This window comes from Halichoeres trimaculatus, unplaced genomic scaffold (genome assembly GCF_033239565.1).
Source record: "Halichoeres trimaculatus isolate MK-OKI-2021-1 unplaced genomic scaffold, fHalTri1.1 fHalTri1_scaffold_7, whole genome shotgun sequence".
NCBI lineage: Eukaryota > Metazoa > Chordata > Actinopteri > Labriformes > Labridae > Halichoeres > Halichoeres trimaculatus.
The window spans coordinates 11933483-11951942 of record NW_027437185.1 but is presented as its reverse complement, the minus strand read 5'-3'; the positions used below and the strand labels follow the sequence as shown (position 1 = coordinate 11951942).

The window sequence follows — 18460 nt, the reverse complement described above, 5'->3', positions numbered from 1 at the left end:
GATTAAGCGTTCAATGAAAAACAAAGGTGTAACAAACTCCAAACAGAGTGATTTATGAAGACAGGTAGGCATGAGCTAGATGTGTTTATAGGTAAGTAGCATTATGAGTTGAAGATGTAAAAGAAATTCCTTATGGTAACCAAAATTTAAAACTACCATACACAAGCTAGATTCAGTCTTATAGTCATAAAGAGTTGTGACCACGATTTATCAGCCAATCACACGTCAGGTTCAATCACAGAGCTCAGGAAGATGCTGACTGTACGTCAGTGGTTTTTCAGTACATGTTTAACATTTAAGGATTAATTCAACTTCCATTCTGGTTAGATTAGATTAAATCACATTAGATTTCATCCTTGAGAAGTATGTGATTTGAAGTTTAAAGAGGACCACTCAGGATAAGAAACAACCACTGTACCATCAGCTCAAATCAAAGAGTCAGAGGTCTATGTTTTTTGATTCATATCCACCTATAGATTTAGTTTAGAGTTAAAAAAGTCAATCTCCTTTAATCTCAACTGCATAGTATAAGACAAAGTAACGACAGCGCTCAAGACTAACAAAGTTACCTAAGGTAAAAACAAGCTAAACACAAACAAGTATGCTAATGATTAATACAACATGGTAAATAAAGCTATTTCTATGCTCTGGCAAAGATGTTTTTGTGTGCTTTTACAGGCTGGTAGGAGGAGCTGAAATCCATTATTTAAATGTTGGGAGTAATGTTTTATAATGGAGCAAGTTATGTACTGTAACTGTCCTCAGTGTGAGGATCCTGGGTTAAGCTACAACTCTCAATAAAGCCTACTTGGCCATTTTATAATTCGATCCAGATGGTAACTCTTCAAGAAAGGTTCACTGACCACAACACCAAACACAATGATAGCACAGGTTCCATTAATACACAACAACAATAAAAGTCAGAGGATTTTTTTCTCTAGAAGATGTACAACACACGTTGACATGAAAACCAATACTGAGTCACAGACCAATACAGTTTCTCCATTTCGTTTCATCCAAATCAAACAAATAGTAATAATAAAGACTCTACTATCACTTCTACTACTACTATTACTGCTACTACTAAAAATAATAACAATAAAAATAAATGAATTATCAATGAATTATTATTATTATTATTATTATTATTATTATTATTATTATTATTATTATTATCAATAATAATAATGATAATGATAACAACAACAACAACAATAATAATAATAATAATAATAATAATAATAATAATAATAATAATAATAAAAAGAAGAAGAAGAAGAAGAAGGTAGTTTTGCTCAGCCACCACTTGCGTACCTCACATTCACCCTCTGTTTTGGTTGATCTTTATTGTTAGCATTCACTTCCTGATACAATACAATATATTTAAATAGTCAAGTCAAACAGAAAATTACGAGGGTAATATGAACAAATTGTGAGGTCTAAATGTCACACAACCAATTAGTTTATAGTTAAAGGTATTAAAAATCTTCCAGTATGCACTTCAAAGTTGATTTTTGTCTGCCTCTCGAAATAAGTGGTGATGCCAAGTTATTCTGATTAAAGGAACTAGTTTTCAGGTTCATTACATAAGCATATGAAATACCAAAAGAAAACACCCTATTTTTTAAGATATAACCACACATTGGACCATTTTTGTTTATTTTAGTTACACCTCATCACCTTTCAAATTCAAAGTTTTTAACTACAAAATATTGTGAATTTAAATTGTATGCCCTTATATCAAAAACAGGGTAAAGCATGTACTATTTCCATAGTCTGATCATCTTTTTTTACCTCGGATTTTTTTTTTTAGATAAATTTCGAGTTTGACGCTGGCCAACAACATAAACTCTATCAGAATTTACCTTTATGAGCAGAAACAATAGGCAGATTCCCTGAGCTGTCCAAATTTAGCTGAATTCTCACTAAATGTGTTCGTTTATGTTTGAAGTTATCGATGTGGAAGTCATAACCAAAGACATCACATCAACATGAACGTTATTGTAACTTAATAACCTTAAGTCGGTCTCTTAGCTGTGCTACACATGACGAACGAATAAAATCACTTTTTTTGTTGAAAATTCGAAAGTGGAAAACAATCGAATAATATTCTTAATTGTTGACTTGTTATTATGAGTCGTTGTTCACTCCTGTTATCCCAGTCCGCTATTCTGTGTTTCACTGAAACCTTTCCGGCGGAAGTTGAGCTCACGTCCTGGTCTAGAAATGGCGAGCGGAATCGGCAGTGAGTAGTTTTTCCATTTTCTATTTTCTTAGAGTTTTCCTTGCAAAATTAAACTGCTGCAGGGTGCATTAAATTAAAAATTATTAATTTTGTATGTTTGTTCAGCTTCGTGTCCTTTTTAAAAACATGTCACTATGTAGTTGTATATGTGTGTGTCTCAGGAAAGTGTCCCCCCGTAATGTGTTTTGTTAGCTTGTAGCAATATTACATTTTTCGTTTAATGTAAATTGTTTTATCATTATTAAACCCTGAAATATGCATTTAGGTTTTACTGCTATTATACCCAGTCGTTCTAATGTTACTGCCGGTTTTTAGATAACATGAAGAAAATGTTTTTTTATCACAAAAACAGGAAGCCAGTTAGCATGTTGGTACACACTGTCGCCTACAAAAGATTGCGAGTAAACTTCAATAAATTGTACATATATTAAATTAGCAAACCAGAGCGACCAAAGTTCGTCTCTATGGCTTTGTATGAATTTCCTACATATGTACAGTACACACTTGCGAATTGATTGAAATGTGAATTTATGTAAATCACCGTAGGACCCATAAACAAACGTCTGCGGTAGAAACACAACAAAGCAGATTTTCAACCTAAGGGAAAAGTCACGTTAGAATGAAGGATAAGAGAATGCTGCCCCAGCTTTGTCAAAGAGAACTATTTTCATTACTAAATCCCTTTAAATCGTGTTGTGTTTTTGTGCCACATTTATATTGTATTATGTTATAATCTTGTCCGGTACATCCAGTAAAGTGACGGTGCTTTTGCAGAACTGTTGGTGTTTATTTGTCCTGTTGGAAAATCTAGAAAAAAATTATGGACCTGAGTTGTTGAATGCCTTGTTTCATTTCATCATTTTTAATGCATATTTGATTTCTTTCTCAGAACACAAGATTCTCAATGTGGGACCAACGGAGCCGTGGTCAGTCAGGGAGAAGCTCTGCCTGGCCTCCTCTGTAATGAGGAGCGGGGATCAAAACTGGTAAGTATAGGACTCCTTCAACTAGCGTTTTGAATGAGTGTTTTTTTTTAAATCAGAGACAATCTGAACAATTAATCATAAAATAATTGTTGGAGAAGATAAATAAGGAATTATGCGTGTTTTTCTGCTAAAACCTTCAACATGAATTGTCTATTTCAATTCTTTGACATACTGTGCAGAAATTTGGGGAAATGCATAGAAAATGAACCTAGATCCAATAATTAAACTACAGAAAACAGCTATTAGGTCAATGAATGAAGTTGGGTACTGTGACACTACAAATCAGTTTTTTATAAGATGACATACATTAAAAGTTATGGACATTGTATATTTAAAAACATTGGAAATTATATTTCGAGTAGTAAATAAAACAATACTTGTTTCAATTCAAAAAATGTTAAGCTAAGGCAGGGCATTTACAATTTTAGGGGGTTGCTAATGTTTGAAACTCACAAAGTCAGGACTAATCTCAAATAAGATGTGTGTCAGTTTTGAGTGTAAAGTTTTGGAATGAACTAAACAATGAAATAAAGATGTGTAATTCTATGTTAGTTTAAAGAAGACTTGAAAATCTAAAATTATCAAAGGTTACAATGAAATTTAATTGAATTCGATTTTTCGTTTAAGCCATCATGTGTTTTGAAATATTGTAAAAGTACTGATGTTTACTGTGAATTATTCAGTTACTCCTAGGGTGGTAGGCTAAAATAAGCCTTGGGGCTTCAGCCTGTCCCTTTTTTGGTTGCTGTCTTTTTTCTTTTTTGCATAAACATGTTTTTGCTACAGTTGCTACTAATGTAATTAATATTGGAGTTGTCTTCCTTCAATCAAATTCCATAAAAAAATAAGAATTACAAAAAGATTTAACAAAAAGTTTCACTATTCAGGAAAAATATCAAGGTTAATGAAACAACACTATCTCATCAACGTTTTATGCAAACATGCGTTGGTTCAAACATGATTTTGCTCTTTCACACATGATTTTTGGGGGTATTTTATTTTTCTTTTTATGTATGTTTGTTTATATATTTATTTTTGCTTTAATTTCTCTAACTATGACCTGTGAGCAATAATGTCTAATATTAGGTTTCAGTTTCACAACTAGAGGTCAGCCTTGGGTTAGTTATCCAGCTTGAGGGGTAACAATGAACAGTTTACTCATTGTCCCTACATTACTTTACCGACCAGTAAACAGTTTGTATGAGACGTTGATCAAATTTACTAACAGTAGATACTGATCTAAAAAGTCTTTGAAAAGAAAGTGAAGTGTATCAGTTCTATGTTTTTCCATTTTGTCTCGTTGTCTAACTTTTTAATTCTCTTTCTCTGAAAGGGTGTCTGTAAGTAGAGCCATCAAGCCTTTCTCAGAGCCTGGCCGTCCACCAGACTGGTTTTCACAGAAGGTGAGAAAGTGAACTTGTGGATCTGTTCCCAGGCTGTGACTTTCATTTGCCTCATTTTAACACATCCTTCTCTCTCTGTTGCAGCACTGTGCGTCACAATACTCAGAGCTGCTGGAGGCCACTGAAGCACCTAAGTCAGTGTTAAAGTTCATACTAAGACCCACACTTCTAAGCAGCTCACGTAATATTTTCTCGTGAAAGGAAAAATGTATGAAGGTTTACTATATGTTATTTTCTCTCCTTTACTTTAGGCGTAAACGAGGGGAGAAGGGGGAGGTGGTCGAAACTATTGAAGATGTTATTGTTCGAAGGCTAACTACTGAGAGGATAGAGGAACTGAAAAAACTACTGCGAGATACACAAGAGCAGTACAGGTACATTACACTTCTGTACAGTCCTCTTATAACGTCTGTGAGATCTGTGGGATGAAGCATTTAAGCTTCCTGTGCTTTCCGTCCTGACAGGAAGTTGAAGAAGGAGGTAGATCTAATACAAACGGGTCACATGGACTCTCAGCTGAAGGAGCTGTGGACAGAGATCACACTGTAAGACTTTTCCTCTGCTTCATATTTATTGTTTGAAGCTTCTTCTTTTTTTTTCAAAAAACAGGCCATTATCAAGTGTTTTCATTTAATCATCAGAGGTTTTTGGTCTGTTGGTTTATATTTGGCCCTAGATTACTTCTATATCTATTAAATGATGCACTAAAATAAAAAAAAAAGATTGTTTTAAAGAGATGAATTCTAAACCTTTGTTTTTCTGTGCTCAGAAAGAAGAAGCAGGACGAAGAGGAAGCAGAGCAGAAGAGGAAAGCCACAGAAACAGCGTACCAACGTAGGTCACATTGGTCACACAGCACATAGTGCCTCCTTTGAGTTACTGTTTGAACATACATGAAACTGAACAGCAGAAAATGGTCCACTGAAAAAAAAGTCCACCAAGATTTGGCAGTAAAATTAAAACCTTCATTGTGGATGGATGAATCAAAATGAATTAAAACAGAACATTTCTTTCTTCTTAGAACTTCTTTGTCATCACTTTTTAAAGGTGCTGTGAGGAGTTTGAAAGTGATCTTGAAAAAGTCTCCCTTCTAGAAATATGCCTGATCATAATCCACACTTTAAAATGAGATGATCAGCCCCAATATTACAGGTAACAGGTAGTTTTAACTTGCTACTTCCTAGCTACCTGATCAGGTCGAGCGGGATCGTATTGATTTACGGCACGTTTGTGAGCTGTTAGTGATAATGTTCATTCAAACCTACAGTCAGCAGTTATTCTGCAGTGGTCTGTTCAAACTTGAGAGTCTATCAATAAATCGAAGAGTGAGATTATATTAGCTCTGCTTGGTAGATGACTGGCAGGACATTACCAGGATTCACTAACGTTACAGATTGCAGACATGTCTTAGAGCACTGAGCTGTCAGCTGTGCTAAATATAAATGACTACTAAACTACTTACAACCTGACAGTGTTTACTTGTTGTTACGTTAGCCTACAGATACGTCAGCGCACCAGACTGACGGTAGGGCTACATGTGGCCGGCAACTACAACGTTTGCTTGATGTTACATTTCAGACTGTAGCGCTATGTAACTGTACTGATAAATACCTTACCTCGTTGTTTCCAGTAAAAAGTTGTCTTGAACAAAGAAGATTTGTTTTGATCCAATTTCTATTTAATAAACAAACACACCCCTCACTGAAAGTAATTTGCGACAGTGTGCATGAGACTCTGGGCCAGACGTTGGCGAGCCAGTCCCATTAAAACAGATCCTCCTCATAGCATCTTTAAAGAAAGGATCTGTCTCTCTAATGGTTTTAGATTTGAATGGCTTTACCACCACCTGAAGCCTCCATCATTTTGTTCTGATGAGCATTTTGTTTAGTCCCTGAACAAAGTTATTCAAGCAGGTTGATTCATTCTCCCTCTTGGCTCCTCTGAACTTTTCCTTCATCACAGTTCGTCAGGCGGTGAAAAACACCCCAAAGCGTCTGCCTAGTGTTACTGTACGTTCCCCTCTGGGTGCCAGCCCCCCCACCATGGACTCTCAGGGTGACTCTTCAGTCTCCACGCCGCCCATGGATACCGGAGGCGTGGCCTCTGAGGACACCACCACCACCCACTCAGTGGTAAGAAAACATTTCTTCAAAACCGTGTTTGTCTTTGAAAGCATCGATGAGACATCACAAGAGTTCTGCCAGTACTTCACAAGAATGTGTCTTAAGAGGATTTCTTTCAAAGTAAATCCCGGGAGCTTCTCTATGCCACATGCTTTACTGCCCTGCAGTACAAAAATAATTGCTTAGAATAAAGAAAGTATTTACAGTAAACAGTAAAGAAATAGTTCTAAAGATGTTAATTTGGCTTTAATGGACCTTCTAAAGGACCCCTGGTTTTATTGAAATCCCTGTTATATTTATCAAAGGTAATGTTTGAGTTAAATGATCAAAGATTTCACTTTTGACTCAAAAAAACAAAACATTTTATCAAACCCAAACCTTTTTTTTACAACCTCGCTCCTCTTCTGTGGGAATGGTTCAGATATTGTGGCTCGATGTGCCAACTAAGTCTTTGCTGCCTCTGCCAGGCCCAGGGGGTTGGAGTGTTTCTACCAGCGACAGATGCTCCAGGCCTGGGGCCCAAAGATGGAGGTTTGGCCGCTTTGGTAGATGATACACCGCAAAAGAGGCTCATAGCCCAGAAAGCCACTCCACCACCATCGCCCCTTCTGTCGGAGCTGCTGAAGAAAGGAAACCTCATCTCAGCCAGTCCCCGTCTGGTACGAGCATGCTTCGCTCTGATCATTACATTCTAACAACAATAATACCAGGAAAATAGATCATATGGATTAAAACAGATCACCTAGAAATACTCTTACTGAAGTAATCATTTTAAAACCCAATGAAGTAACGTTACTGTAACCACATTCACCCCAGAAACAAGAGCCTACTCTACAAAAATCAGTTATGAACAGTTTTCAGGTCTCATATTTGTGTTATTCTTGCTTCTTTGATGTAAGGTTGGAGAAGGAGACTGCACTGGAAGCCTCACCAATGGAGTCCAAACAGCTACCACAGCCACTGCTTTACCGGCTGGTCACGATGTCATCACAGGTGAAGTGAAATGTGCAAGACTCATTAATGAATATAATTGACACTCGAAAATCATTTATTTTTTATTTGAAAGGTAATAAAATCATTTCTACTTGATACTGGGGAAAGAAAACAGCAAACTTAGGTTTTGGAAGGAGAATGGAGCAAATTAGGAGAGCAAAGATGGAAGGTTGATGTGGTCAAAGTCAAACAAAGAGTAACATTCAGTGCCAGTAAAGCTCAGTGGTTGAATTATGTTTCCAGGGGGCTCAGAGTTTGACTCACAACCTCAACTGTGCACATCATTATCCACAGGTTCTTCCTGGTTTCTTAATGGAGGAAATAAAGCTACCAAAATGATCTTAAATTACTTCCGGAGGTAGCTTTATTGTTTAAAGGTAGAGTCAGCAGTAATTTTCGTTTCTTGTTGGTAAACACAAATTCAAATTGGGCTTCTCCTCTTTGGCTCAGTGCCAGCGGCAGCGCACACACACTTGCTAGCCCATCAACCACCTGCAGCATTGTGTTTCTTTGTGGGAGACTCGAGAGCTGTGCACTTGACTTGGCATGTCAGCACACGCTAACATGCTAACATGTCGAGAAAGCCAACTTGCCTCTCTCTTTGTCCGATGCTGCTCTTCAAGTGCCCGAAAGTGAGTGTAAGTTGAGCCAAGCGTCACCCTCATTTAGTGAAGAGCTCGATCTGTTTCGCGTTTTGTTTCACTTTGATTGTGTGTTTTTTTTCTCCAAGCTATGTCCACGATTGTAGCCGCTCAGGATAGCATCTTCCACTTGCTAATCAATATGCAAAGTCACTTATGCACTGGGTGAACTGTGATTGGCTGAGGTAGCCACACCTTCTAGCCCAGAAACGTCCTGAAATAACCAAAAAGTCAACATACAGGCAGAGGAGAGGGTTTTAGGCAGACACAGACACTGACACACATGTTTAGTGGCCTGTAGGAGCAGGATTATTCCTGTAAAAGTTGAACTCCTACTTTTTAGGAAAATCCTGCAGACTCTTCCTTTAAGTATTCCCTGCTTCATCCCAGCTTTTACTCTAACATGTTGAAATCTGATTGTTGCTGACTTAGACTGACTGTCTCTTTGTGTATCAGAGGGTGAAGCTGAAGCTGCAGTGAAAGCAGAGCTAGGAGAGGAGACGGGGTTAGTAGAAGAAGACCTTGTAGCTGTGTCCTACTTGGGAGAGGAGCTGGACCTGGAGACAGTGGGAGGCATCATCGCCATCATTGAGGAGAAGGTGCGTACTGTAACTGTCTATAACACATTTAAAGGTGATCTTTTACAGGTGTGGTGGTCATTTTGATCCTTTTTTTAATCCAGCCGTGTGTTCTTGTGTCTGCCTCACTCTGCCCAGGTGGATGACTCCGTGGAGGCTTTAGACGCAGCAGCAGTAGAAGCAGCGCTCTCTTTGTGCGAAGAGGCCGTCTCAGAAGGACACACCCTTCCTGGCCCCTGGGAGACCCAGGAGCTGAAGGCCTCAGACCCACCACCCACAGTCCAGGACCCCACGTCAGAGCCTCAAGATGTGACCCCAGGAGCGTCCTTGATCCCTGCAGGCATAGAGACTCAGACTCAACCAGAAACTAAAAGAGACGAGCAGAACAAGGGGAACTGTGAAGGACCTGAAGTGACAGGAAGTGAAGTCACTTCTTCCATCAACTCTGATGATGGAGCAACAGGGAGTGAGGTTACAGGGGAAGGGGTGGCTGGGAGGGAGGTCACAGAAGCAACAGTGAAGAGTGAAAGCGAGGAATGGAGCCAGCCGGAGCCTAACCCACCTTGTCTGGGTGGGTGCTGTTTTTCCAGAACAGAAAACAGGACTCGTGCTCCTTTCTTGATGTTTTTCTAATCACTTTTCATTTTTTTCCAACAGACTCTGAGGACAGCAGCGTGTCAGGGAGAGAGTCAAAGGTGAACACATTTATGAACATTTCTGCAAGTGCAAAAATGATGTTTACTCCTGTTGTTTTACTCTGGATGTGTCTGTTCTTGTATCCAGGAGGTTAAGGAGGAGGAGGCGGGGAGTGAAGGTGACCCTGATGAAGGGATGGAGCTGAAGGAGGAATGTGGAGAGGGGGAGGGTCCCTACCTGTCGGAGGTGGAGCGGGCAGCCAGTGAAAGTGAGGATGGTTATGGACCTCCTTCCCAGCGCTACACAGCAGATTCACTGGCCAGCAGCCCAGCCTCGTCCTCTCAGCTGTGAGTGTGCACATGTGGCAGCGAGTAAAGCATGGACTGTTTAATTCACATGAGCTCTTGGGTCAGTCATACTCCAGGAAGAGCTCATGTGAATTCAGGACAACGCATAGGGTAACCCTGCCCCCACCATGGTTAAATGTTTGAGAAACACTTCTTTGGGAGTGAATACAGCTTAGCTGGCATTTATCCTGCACGTTCATGTCCTGACTGCCGCGTCAGGTCAGGAATGTCTGAGCTAAGGAGTCTTCAGCTGCTAACACAACAGATTTAACAGCACGAGCGTTTATCCTTGTGATTTCTCTTCCCCTTCTCGTTTCTAGTTACTGTGGAAATCACTTTCTCTCTTCTTACCCTCTCTGTTTTCACTTCTTCTCTTGAAATAGATCGACATGTGGTGAGGACCAGGAGGCGGTGCAGGCTCAGAAGATTTGGAAGAAAGCCATAATGCTGGTGTGGAGAGCTGCGGCCAACCACAGGTGGAACTTTTTAAAATAACATCAATGTCATTCAGGGTCATGCTTGGCAAAAAACATTTTCACGAGCCTCATATTTCCTCCTATTTCCTCCTATTTGATCTGAGAGTCCATACTGCAGTACAGTTTTTTAGGCTGTTGCACCAGACTTGTTAATAGAGAATGCTCTGTAATGGGCTGTTTTTTCTGGTGTACTATGATGAAGTGATACAAACAAATTCAAAATTACTTGTTGAGTGCCATAAGATCACCACACCTAAGACAGTGTGTGCATCACTATTGTGCCTTTCTGCCGAACCATAACGCTGAGATTGAAGCTGAAGCCTTTGTTTAGAAGATGCTCAACGTGTAAAAAAACAAACAAAAGTCTCATAGTTTTATCCAAATGTTAGTGAGCAACAACAGGGAGAAAGCAGGTGTGTGTCAGTTTCTAAAGTTGTGTTTCTCTCAGGTATGCCAGTGTCTTCCTGCAGCCTGTGTCAGACGACATCGCACCTGGTTACCACAGCATCGTACACAGGTGAAGCCGTAGTTGTGCTTTTCGTTGAACAGGAGTAAATCATGACACTTGTTTGTTAAATACATTCCTCCTTCCTCTTAACATTTTCCTCTTCCTGCCCCAGACCTATGGACCTGTCTGCAATCAAGAAAAACATCGAGTCCGGTGTGATCCGTACGACGGCCGAGTTCCAGCGCGACATCATGCTGATGTTTCAGAACGCTGTCATGTACAATTCATCCGATCACGACGTGTACCACATGGCTCTGGAGATGCAGCGTGACGTCCTGGAGCACGTGCAGCAGTTCCTGGCCACCCAGCTCATCATGCAGACCTCAGAGAGCGCCATCTCTGCAAAGAGCCTTCGCGGCAGGGAGGGAAACCGTAAGCCAGGAGAGTCAGCTGAGAAGGTGGGTTTACCGACTTGATGTGGAAGAAATCAGGGAACACATGAGTAATGATGATTTCTTGTTCTGGTTCTCCTAATAATTGTCTCTAAGTGTCAAACAAGTCTTTACTTTGGTACAGCTCTTCATACACAAACTCTAAAGTGTCCTGAGTGTTTGATTTTTTACAAGAGGACCTGTGAGCTCACCCCCTGCTCCCCACACTGTGAGTGTAGCAGTGAGCTAACTGGGACGCCTGCCTTCTCTCCAGATCCTGAATAACGTTACCAGTGCTGTTCATTTTAAAGTGCAGCTGCAGATTATGAATAAATCTCGACATGGATTTCAGTGATAACAAACATTCTCATTGTTCTGTTCAAACAGGAAAAGTGGTTTCATGCTAGTTATCCTGTTTAGGGTTACACCCTGGACAGGTTGTCAGCCTATCACAGGGCTGTAGACAGACAACACCACACACTCACACCTTTGAGAGACCAATTAACCCAAAGAGCATGTTTTTGGACTGTAGGAGGAAGCTGGAGTACCCAGAGAGAGCCAACGGACGCAAACCAGAACCAGAAACCCTTTGCTTATGACTCCAACATACAGCTGTAAACTGATTCTACCTTCATAAAATAGTTGAATACATCATAAATTTAATAACATTAAATAAATATACATCAGTGTATTTTTAATAAAAAACTGAAACCATACCTTCATGCTACTACTGACTTATTTCTCACATATTCAGACTGTGGACTCATGTCTCCCTCTGAAATCTTTGACTTTTTATTAAACAGTTTGATTTTAATAAAAATGCCTCCAAATATGAACTTTTCTTAAAGCCATCACCTCATCAAGCTGCTACTCTTCTTCACAGCTCGATGCTTGATGGTGTATATTGCTTGGTTGGTGACCAGTGGTTGTTTGGAAACTACTGATTTCAAGTCACAGGGACAATCCACTGGGATAATAGTTTGTTATGATCAAGAGTTTTTTACTTAAAACATCCCATCATGAGCTCAAAATGTTCGGTTTAAGTTGTGTTTTCATCACAGAAGCTTTGTGTCTGTTGCCCTGTCAGTGTTAAGAAAACTGCACGAAAAACGTTCATCACAGAAAATGCTTCACAGCCAAACTTAGGACAGAAACTTTTTGCAGCAGCTGTAGACATTTGTGGACTGGCTCTGACTTCTACAAAAAGTCAAAAAAAAAACAAGCACAAAGTGTAAGAAAATTTGTCTTTGATGGACTATTTTCCTCTTGGCATAAATCTTATACTTATGTAAAACCTGTTCATTTCATTTTTACATGGAGCCACATTTTTAAAGAACATGCATTTATGGGATGAGCAGCAGAGCTGAGTGTGTGTTACACCCATGAAAAGCTTTTACTGACTCTTGTTTTGAGCTTCTTGTATCCTGATTTAACTGAGTGACTGCACTGAAGTGTTAATGCTGCCTCTAAATAAAAATATAAACTTCAGTGTAACGTGCTGGAGCCAGTGAGGTCACAGTGATTAGTCTGGTGTCTGCAGTGTGATGACCTCTCTGAAAGTAAACACTGATTATTGGCTCTGTAAGGAGCATCGGGCACATTGTTGAAACCACAGGGGGCCCTGTAGAGATCTGATTAGCCCTGCACAGTCCTCGGTCACCAGATCCACTTTCCTCTCTGCTCACTACATCGTGCTTCTCTGGAATATTTCCTGGTCTAGACTCAGCGGCTGATTCATGTCCTGCATGCTGGCTATTCCTCTTCTCACTAACTCCTGTCTGTCTGCATCTGCCTGTCACTGACTCAGCTGTTTGGCTGTTTCTGTCTGTGATGACTTGTTCTGTTTGCTGCCATGTGTGTGTGCATTTATATGTCCTGTTTGTGGGAATATTGGATGTACGTGTGTTGCTTACAGGGTTCCTGTCTGTCTGTCTGTCTGTCAGGGCGTTTCTTTTTAAGTTACATGGAATCTGGAAAGTCTGTTCCAGACAGGAAAAACTGGGATTATTTTAATTTGGATAAATGTAGATCACAGAATTTTTGTGGGTGAGTTGCTCCACATATTTCTGAGATCTGTTATTATCTTTAACATTTAGAGGCTCAGGATAATTTTTGTGAGGGTCATGAACTGTGGTTGGATGCTGTGAGCAATGTGTGTTTCAGACTGAGCGTACCTGACTTTCTCTTGATTTTACCTCTGCCTCTGTATCTGTCTGTGTTTCTCAGTCTTACTGTTTTCTGCGCTCAGATCTTTCTATCTTTGAAGCTGTGTGTGAATGTATGTGTGTGTATTCAGATGTGCCTTGCAGCAGTGGATTGGACGCTCATTCCACGGTGTGTCCCTGTGTTTGAAGCAGACCTGTATTGGAAACTTGCTCTCTCACGCACGTGTGTGTTTTCTCTCTCTTTCTCACTCCGATGTTTGTCCTCCTACAGGACAGTGTCCCAATGGCCTCTCCTGCTTTCCTTCTCTCTCTCTTTGTAAGTATTCAGGTTCTCCCTCAGATTTCACCAGAGCCAGGCCACGCTCCGCACATGCTTGTGTCAACAAAGCACACACACACACACACACACACACACACACACACACACACACACACACACACACACACACACACACACACACACACACACACACACACAAAACAATGGATTACATTCCGTACACATCCATATAGTCATCTTCTCATCTCAGGCATTTAAGGAAGACAAAGAGTTCTTAAAGTAAGAGGACAAGACTCCTTCGTGATAAAGAGGAAATATTTAAACATCCAAAAATCTAAGGGATCAGCTCAACAGCTGTGTATAAAAAACAAATAAGTTAATGGTAAATCAGAAACTTCAACTATTCTGCAACAATAATCTCTTCAGATCACTAAAACATGCTTTCTTTTAGTATTTTTTGATAATGTACTCAACGAGTTAAGCTCTACTCAAACATCTTAGCAACAATGTTTTGGTTTTGGAGATTTATAAGACTATCAGTGTGAATGTTAGTTGATAGGATTAGTAAAACACCCAACATTAAGTGACAGACATTGTTATGATGTCCTTAAGGAACACAGTGCCTCCTCTAGAAAGCACTGATATTTTGTGCAGGATATTAAACAACTGAAAATCAACCTCAGACTTGGAGAAGTTGAAAAAGGGGGAAAAAATAGATGCATACCAGTATTGTGAGACGTCTATATGCGTTCATCAGTAATACTCATTTTATTGTTTACTTAAGATCTGATCTCACTTTAAATATATTTGTATTGCATTTTAATGAATATACATACGTTATAGTTAGCCATGCACCGAACAATGCCAATTTCCTTAATTTTCAATGATCGGCCCATCCTTACATATGAAACTGATTTTATAAACCTCCAGGAAGGTCTGACAGCCAGCCTTTGTTGCTTTTTGCTCTGAGACCTAAAATTCAGGACACTTTGTTGGTTGTTTAAGTTAAAACATAAAGATTTTATTGGTTTAAAGGTATTGTTCAATGATTTTCAATAAAATAAAATAAGATTGGAACATTGAAGGTATATGCTGTCAGTTATAAGAAAAAATCTGTATTGGCCCAAATCGGTATCGGCAGGTCAGACTTTTTAAAGATTGGTGACGGTCAGAAAATTGTGATCAATGTACCCCTTGTTATAATCAGAGAAACACAAGTCAAAGCGGACCAGAGATGAACACTTGCGGTGCTGGTGGAACTTATCAAGCACCACTTGAACATGAACAAAAAACTCCCAGAAAACAAAAACAGATATTAAAAAAAACACAAACAAAAGAAAAAAAAAACATATATTTAGGTATGATACAGTACAACATTAAGATAATAATCATAATCTTAACAGAAAAATTTAATGAATACGAAATTGAAGAGTGAAACAAAATGTTAGGAAGGAAAAACAAAAAGAAAACAAACCACTAATGTATGTTATCAGTAAGTTTGCGCAAAAGGCCAATCCTTGTGTATATTGGCCAACAAGTGAAGAGTTTCTGTATGTATTACACCAAAAAGATCAGAGATTAATGAAGGATGCTGATGCTGGCAGCAGTTACATTCCTTTGCAAAGTTGTGAAATTACAGAGTTTTTGAGCCAGTTTTTCCACAGATGTTGAAGGGGATTGGTTACGTTAAGGATTAGCTGACTTAAGTCCTGTTTTTAACACAGAACTTATGAGCTTAATTTTTTTTTTATGTTAAAGCTTAAAGAAAGTTATAATAACTTGAAGGTAACATTCAGGTTTTATTTACTGCTCTTCTCACTGCAATATGTGAAGGTAGTTTAAGATGAGCAGGAGATGATGTGAGTTATAATCCTGACAGGGTGAGCAGTAACCTCACTTAGGGACTGGCAGAGGGCTTTGATCAGATTTGATTGGCAGGTACCATAAGAAACAACCTCACTGCTGTCTCAAAGTAAGGCTGCACTCATGAGCTGCTCAGATGGTCTTCTTCTTACTGTGGTTTGCTCACTAGTCAGGCTTAACTTTAGGCTAAAAAATACTAAAATATTGCTTAAGTGACTTGTTATTGGGGATGAAACACCAGAATTATGTTAATTTATGGGCCTCACTATGTAAACAACGATCAGTACTGTATTTCTAATTTTATTTGAGCAAAAAGTTCCTGTGCAATACATAAACTAATTTTATGTTGGGCACAAAACCCTTGCCTGTATTTCTGTCTCGAGCAGGCTTTCATTCTGATTGGTTCACTGAAGTCTGTGGCTTCACCTTTTCTGACACTGATTCACATGCATCTCATAAGGGCAGAAAGAAATCAGACAAAAGTATGTACAGATACAGATATATTTCAGGTAACAGCTTCTGTCGTCTGACTCACAGGGAACTGTTGTGATCACATGTTCAGAGTCATTGTGACTCCACCCATCAGACACTAAAATGTTTTCATTGGTGCTCGAAGACAAGAAAAGGAGCATGTGTCCTCATTTGTACTGAAACTGTCTGATAGTTAAAACTGTTAAAGGGCCACTCCCCTTCACTCTTTCAGTCTCTTAAGGTCTTACACACACAAACACACACACACACACACACACACATATATCACGCACATTTCACACACTGTGGATCCATCCTCATAAACTTATCGTTCTGTTTTTACGTTATTCTCACAGCCACACACACAAGCTGAAATAACCTTTCATCACCAAAGCCTCCGTCGACCTTCTGTTTATGAGCCCATGCCGGTTTCCTGTGTTTTTCCGTTGTGTGCTGTCGTCTGTGTCTCTGCATGTTCTAATTTCTTTTTCTCCTTCTTTTTGATTTGATCAATCTTTTTGATTCTCATTGTATGGTTTTGTTGTTGATTTGTTTATTATTGTGTTTCTCATTATTGGGAGGAAGCCTTTCCAGGTGGACTGCTGTGTTTTTTGTACTGAGCTCAGTCTCATGACGAGGCCCACCACAGGGTCTTCATTCACCCTCCCCAGCTGACCTTTGACCTGCACACTTTTATGCTAACTTTTTTTCTTGCTTTCCATCTATCTTTTTCCCGCTGCTCCTCTTTCATCTGTCTCTGTGATACAGGATGGAGGCACCAGGGGTCGCCGTAGTGCCATGGAGGCAGACCTCAAAATGAAGAAATAGACTGATGTTTCAGAGATTGGAGAAACTCTGAAAGACAAAGAGCTGCTCTGTGGATCAGAGAACATGGGGCTGAATGTGTCTCTGTCACACAGCGTTTTCTTAGGAGGACTGTGCAAACTGTGTGTGTGTGTGTGTGTGTGTGTGTAACCTTATTCATCCTACAGAAGCGTAGAGAAGGGTATGTGTAGACTGGAACATCTGTTAGCTTGTGTGAGAGCGCGGCATCAAATCTCCCCCCGGACCGCTTCATCTGATTGGTTAATGTGCAGGACACCACTTTACCCACGTTTCATTTCACCAGCAGAGGCAGTAGTTTGTCATTTCACTTAAAGAAGGAGCAACACTAAAGAGAGACTTTTTTTCACCAGCAAACGTTTGTTTGGGATCAAATGGTAGAGGGCAGAGGATCAGACGCCTGGAATCATGGACCCAGGGAGCGTGGTCCAGCATATCGGGCTAGAAACAAGATATTCAATCAGTTTGATCACTTTGAAAACATGAATGTGACATACACAGAAAATCTATTTGGTAACCCATGTAGAGAAATGCCTTTTTTTTAATATAAATGTAATTATGAACGATTTCTGTCTTCTTTTGGTGTCATCAGACTGGTGGATTCTGTCTGTTTGTTTAGTTTATGGGTGAGGATGCCTCTGTGTGTTGTCCATATCAGAGCCCATTGACGGCAAACTGTGTTTTTAATTCTGATGAACACTTTTCAAGTCAGTAGATTAACCACAGACCCTCTCACAGCCCTTAAGTTTCCTATTCAGAGAGCTCCTGTGAGGCTGCAGGAGAGCAAACATCACAGTCCTATACATGGACAGTTTAGTTTGAAGTCTCTTGGTGTTACATTCAAGAACACTAAAGCATCTGAAAATCGACATCTATGTGAAGAATTAAAATTAGCTGTCATTAAAGTGTTAAAAATGTATATTCATGTTTTGTTAAACCATGAGGTTGCTGATGAGCAGCAGATGTTTCTACCCCTGATGTCAAAGTGTCTTTGAATGCACCATGGCTGTTAAGTACAGGAACCTAATCTGCAGCAATTTTTAAAGTTGTGATGAAACAAATTGATGCTTTTGAAGGCAGATAACCATTAAGTTTTTCTCAAACAAACAAAAAAAGATATTCCCTTTTGAAAATAGTCATCACTAATGTGAAATACAGTTGAGTGTGTTAATGGGCTTAGAAAAGACAGTGAGGTTATTGTTGCTAGATTATTTATGCGTCCCTACTGTTCACTTAGGATGTAGTCAGCGTGCTGATGAAATAGCATAAGAATGTGAGCTTTGTGTTAGAAAGGAGTACAAAAAAAGACGTTTGTACCTGAGAGATGGATCATAGATTTGTGTGTGAGTAGCTGATATATGTGTCATGTTTTCTGTTGTACATTTGTTAAATAAATAAGTTTATTTGATCTAAGGCTGAAACATCAGACGCTCACTGTCAGGATTTGTTTAGATTACAGGAAAATTCAGTGTATTGAAAAGATCCTGCAGACTATATGATGTTAAGTTATATTTCTCTCTCATAGTAACAC

General features: G+C 39.4%; 1 protein-coding gene across 3 annotated transcripts; it reads left to right on the top strand.

Annotated features, from left to right (window-relative positions):
• Positions 1-2171: 2171 nt before the first annotated feature.
• Positions 2172-18337, top strand: brd8b (bromodomain containing 8b). 3 transcript variants are annotated; one of them, XM_074674023.1, is made up of 19 exons: positions 2172-2245; positions 3135-3231; positions 4565-4634; positions 4719-4768; positions 4886-5008; positions 5099-5179; positions 5404-5468; positions 6597-6766; positions 7225-7416; positions 7657-7750; positions 8848-8990; positions 9108-9540; positions 9627-9664; positions 9753-9952; positions 10336-10428; positions 10877-10945; positions 11049-11334; positions 13744-13788; positions 16855-18337. In XM_074674023.1, the coding sequence occupies exons 1-19, from the start codon at positions 2227-2229 to the stop codon at positions 16912-16914; spliced, it is 2328 nt and encodes a 775-aa protein (XP_074530124.1). In that variant the 5' UTR covers positions 2172-2226; the 3' UTR covers positions 16915-18337. The 3 variants fall into 3 exon arrangements, with proteins under 3 accessions (XP_074530124.1, XP_074530125.1, XP_074530123.1); XM_074674024.1 differs by lacking the exon at positions 13744-13788; XM_074674022.1 differs by lacking the exons at positions 13744-13788; positions 16855-18337 and adding an exon at positions 11840-13736.
• The last annotated feature ends 123 nt before the right edge of the window (positions 18338-18460 follow it).

What these genes read in the sequence shown, in the direction of transcription:
- brd8b (XM_074674023.1), top strand. An exon ending in GAGGCCACTGAAGCACCTAA is followed by an intron (nt 4,769 to 4,885) that starts GTCAGTGTTAAA and finishes CCTTTACTTTAG; the next exon opens with GCGTAAACGAGGGGAGAAGG. An exon ending in TGGTCACGATGTCATCACAG is followed by an intron (nt 7,751 to 8,847) that starts GTGAAGTGAAAT and finishes TTTGTGTATCAG; the next exon opens with AGGGTGAAGCTGAAGCTGCA.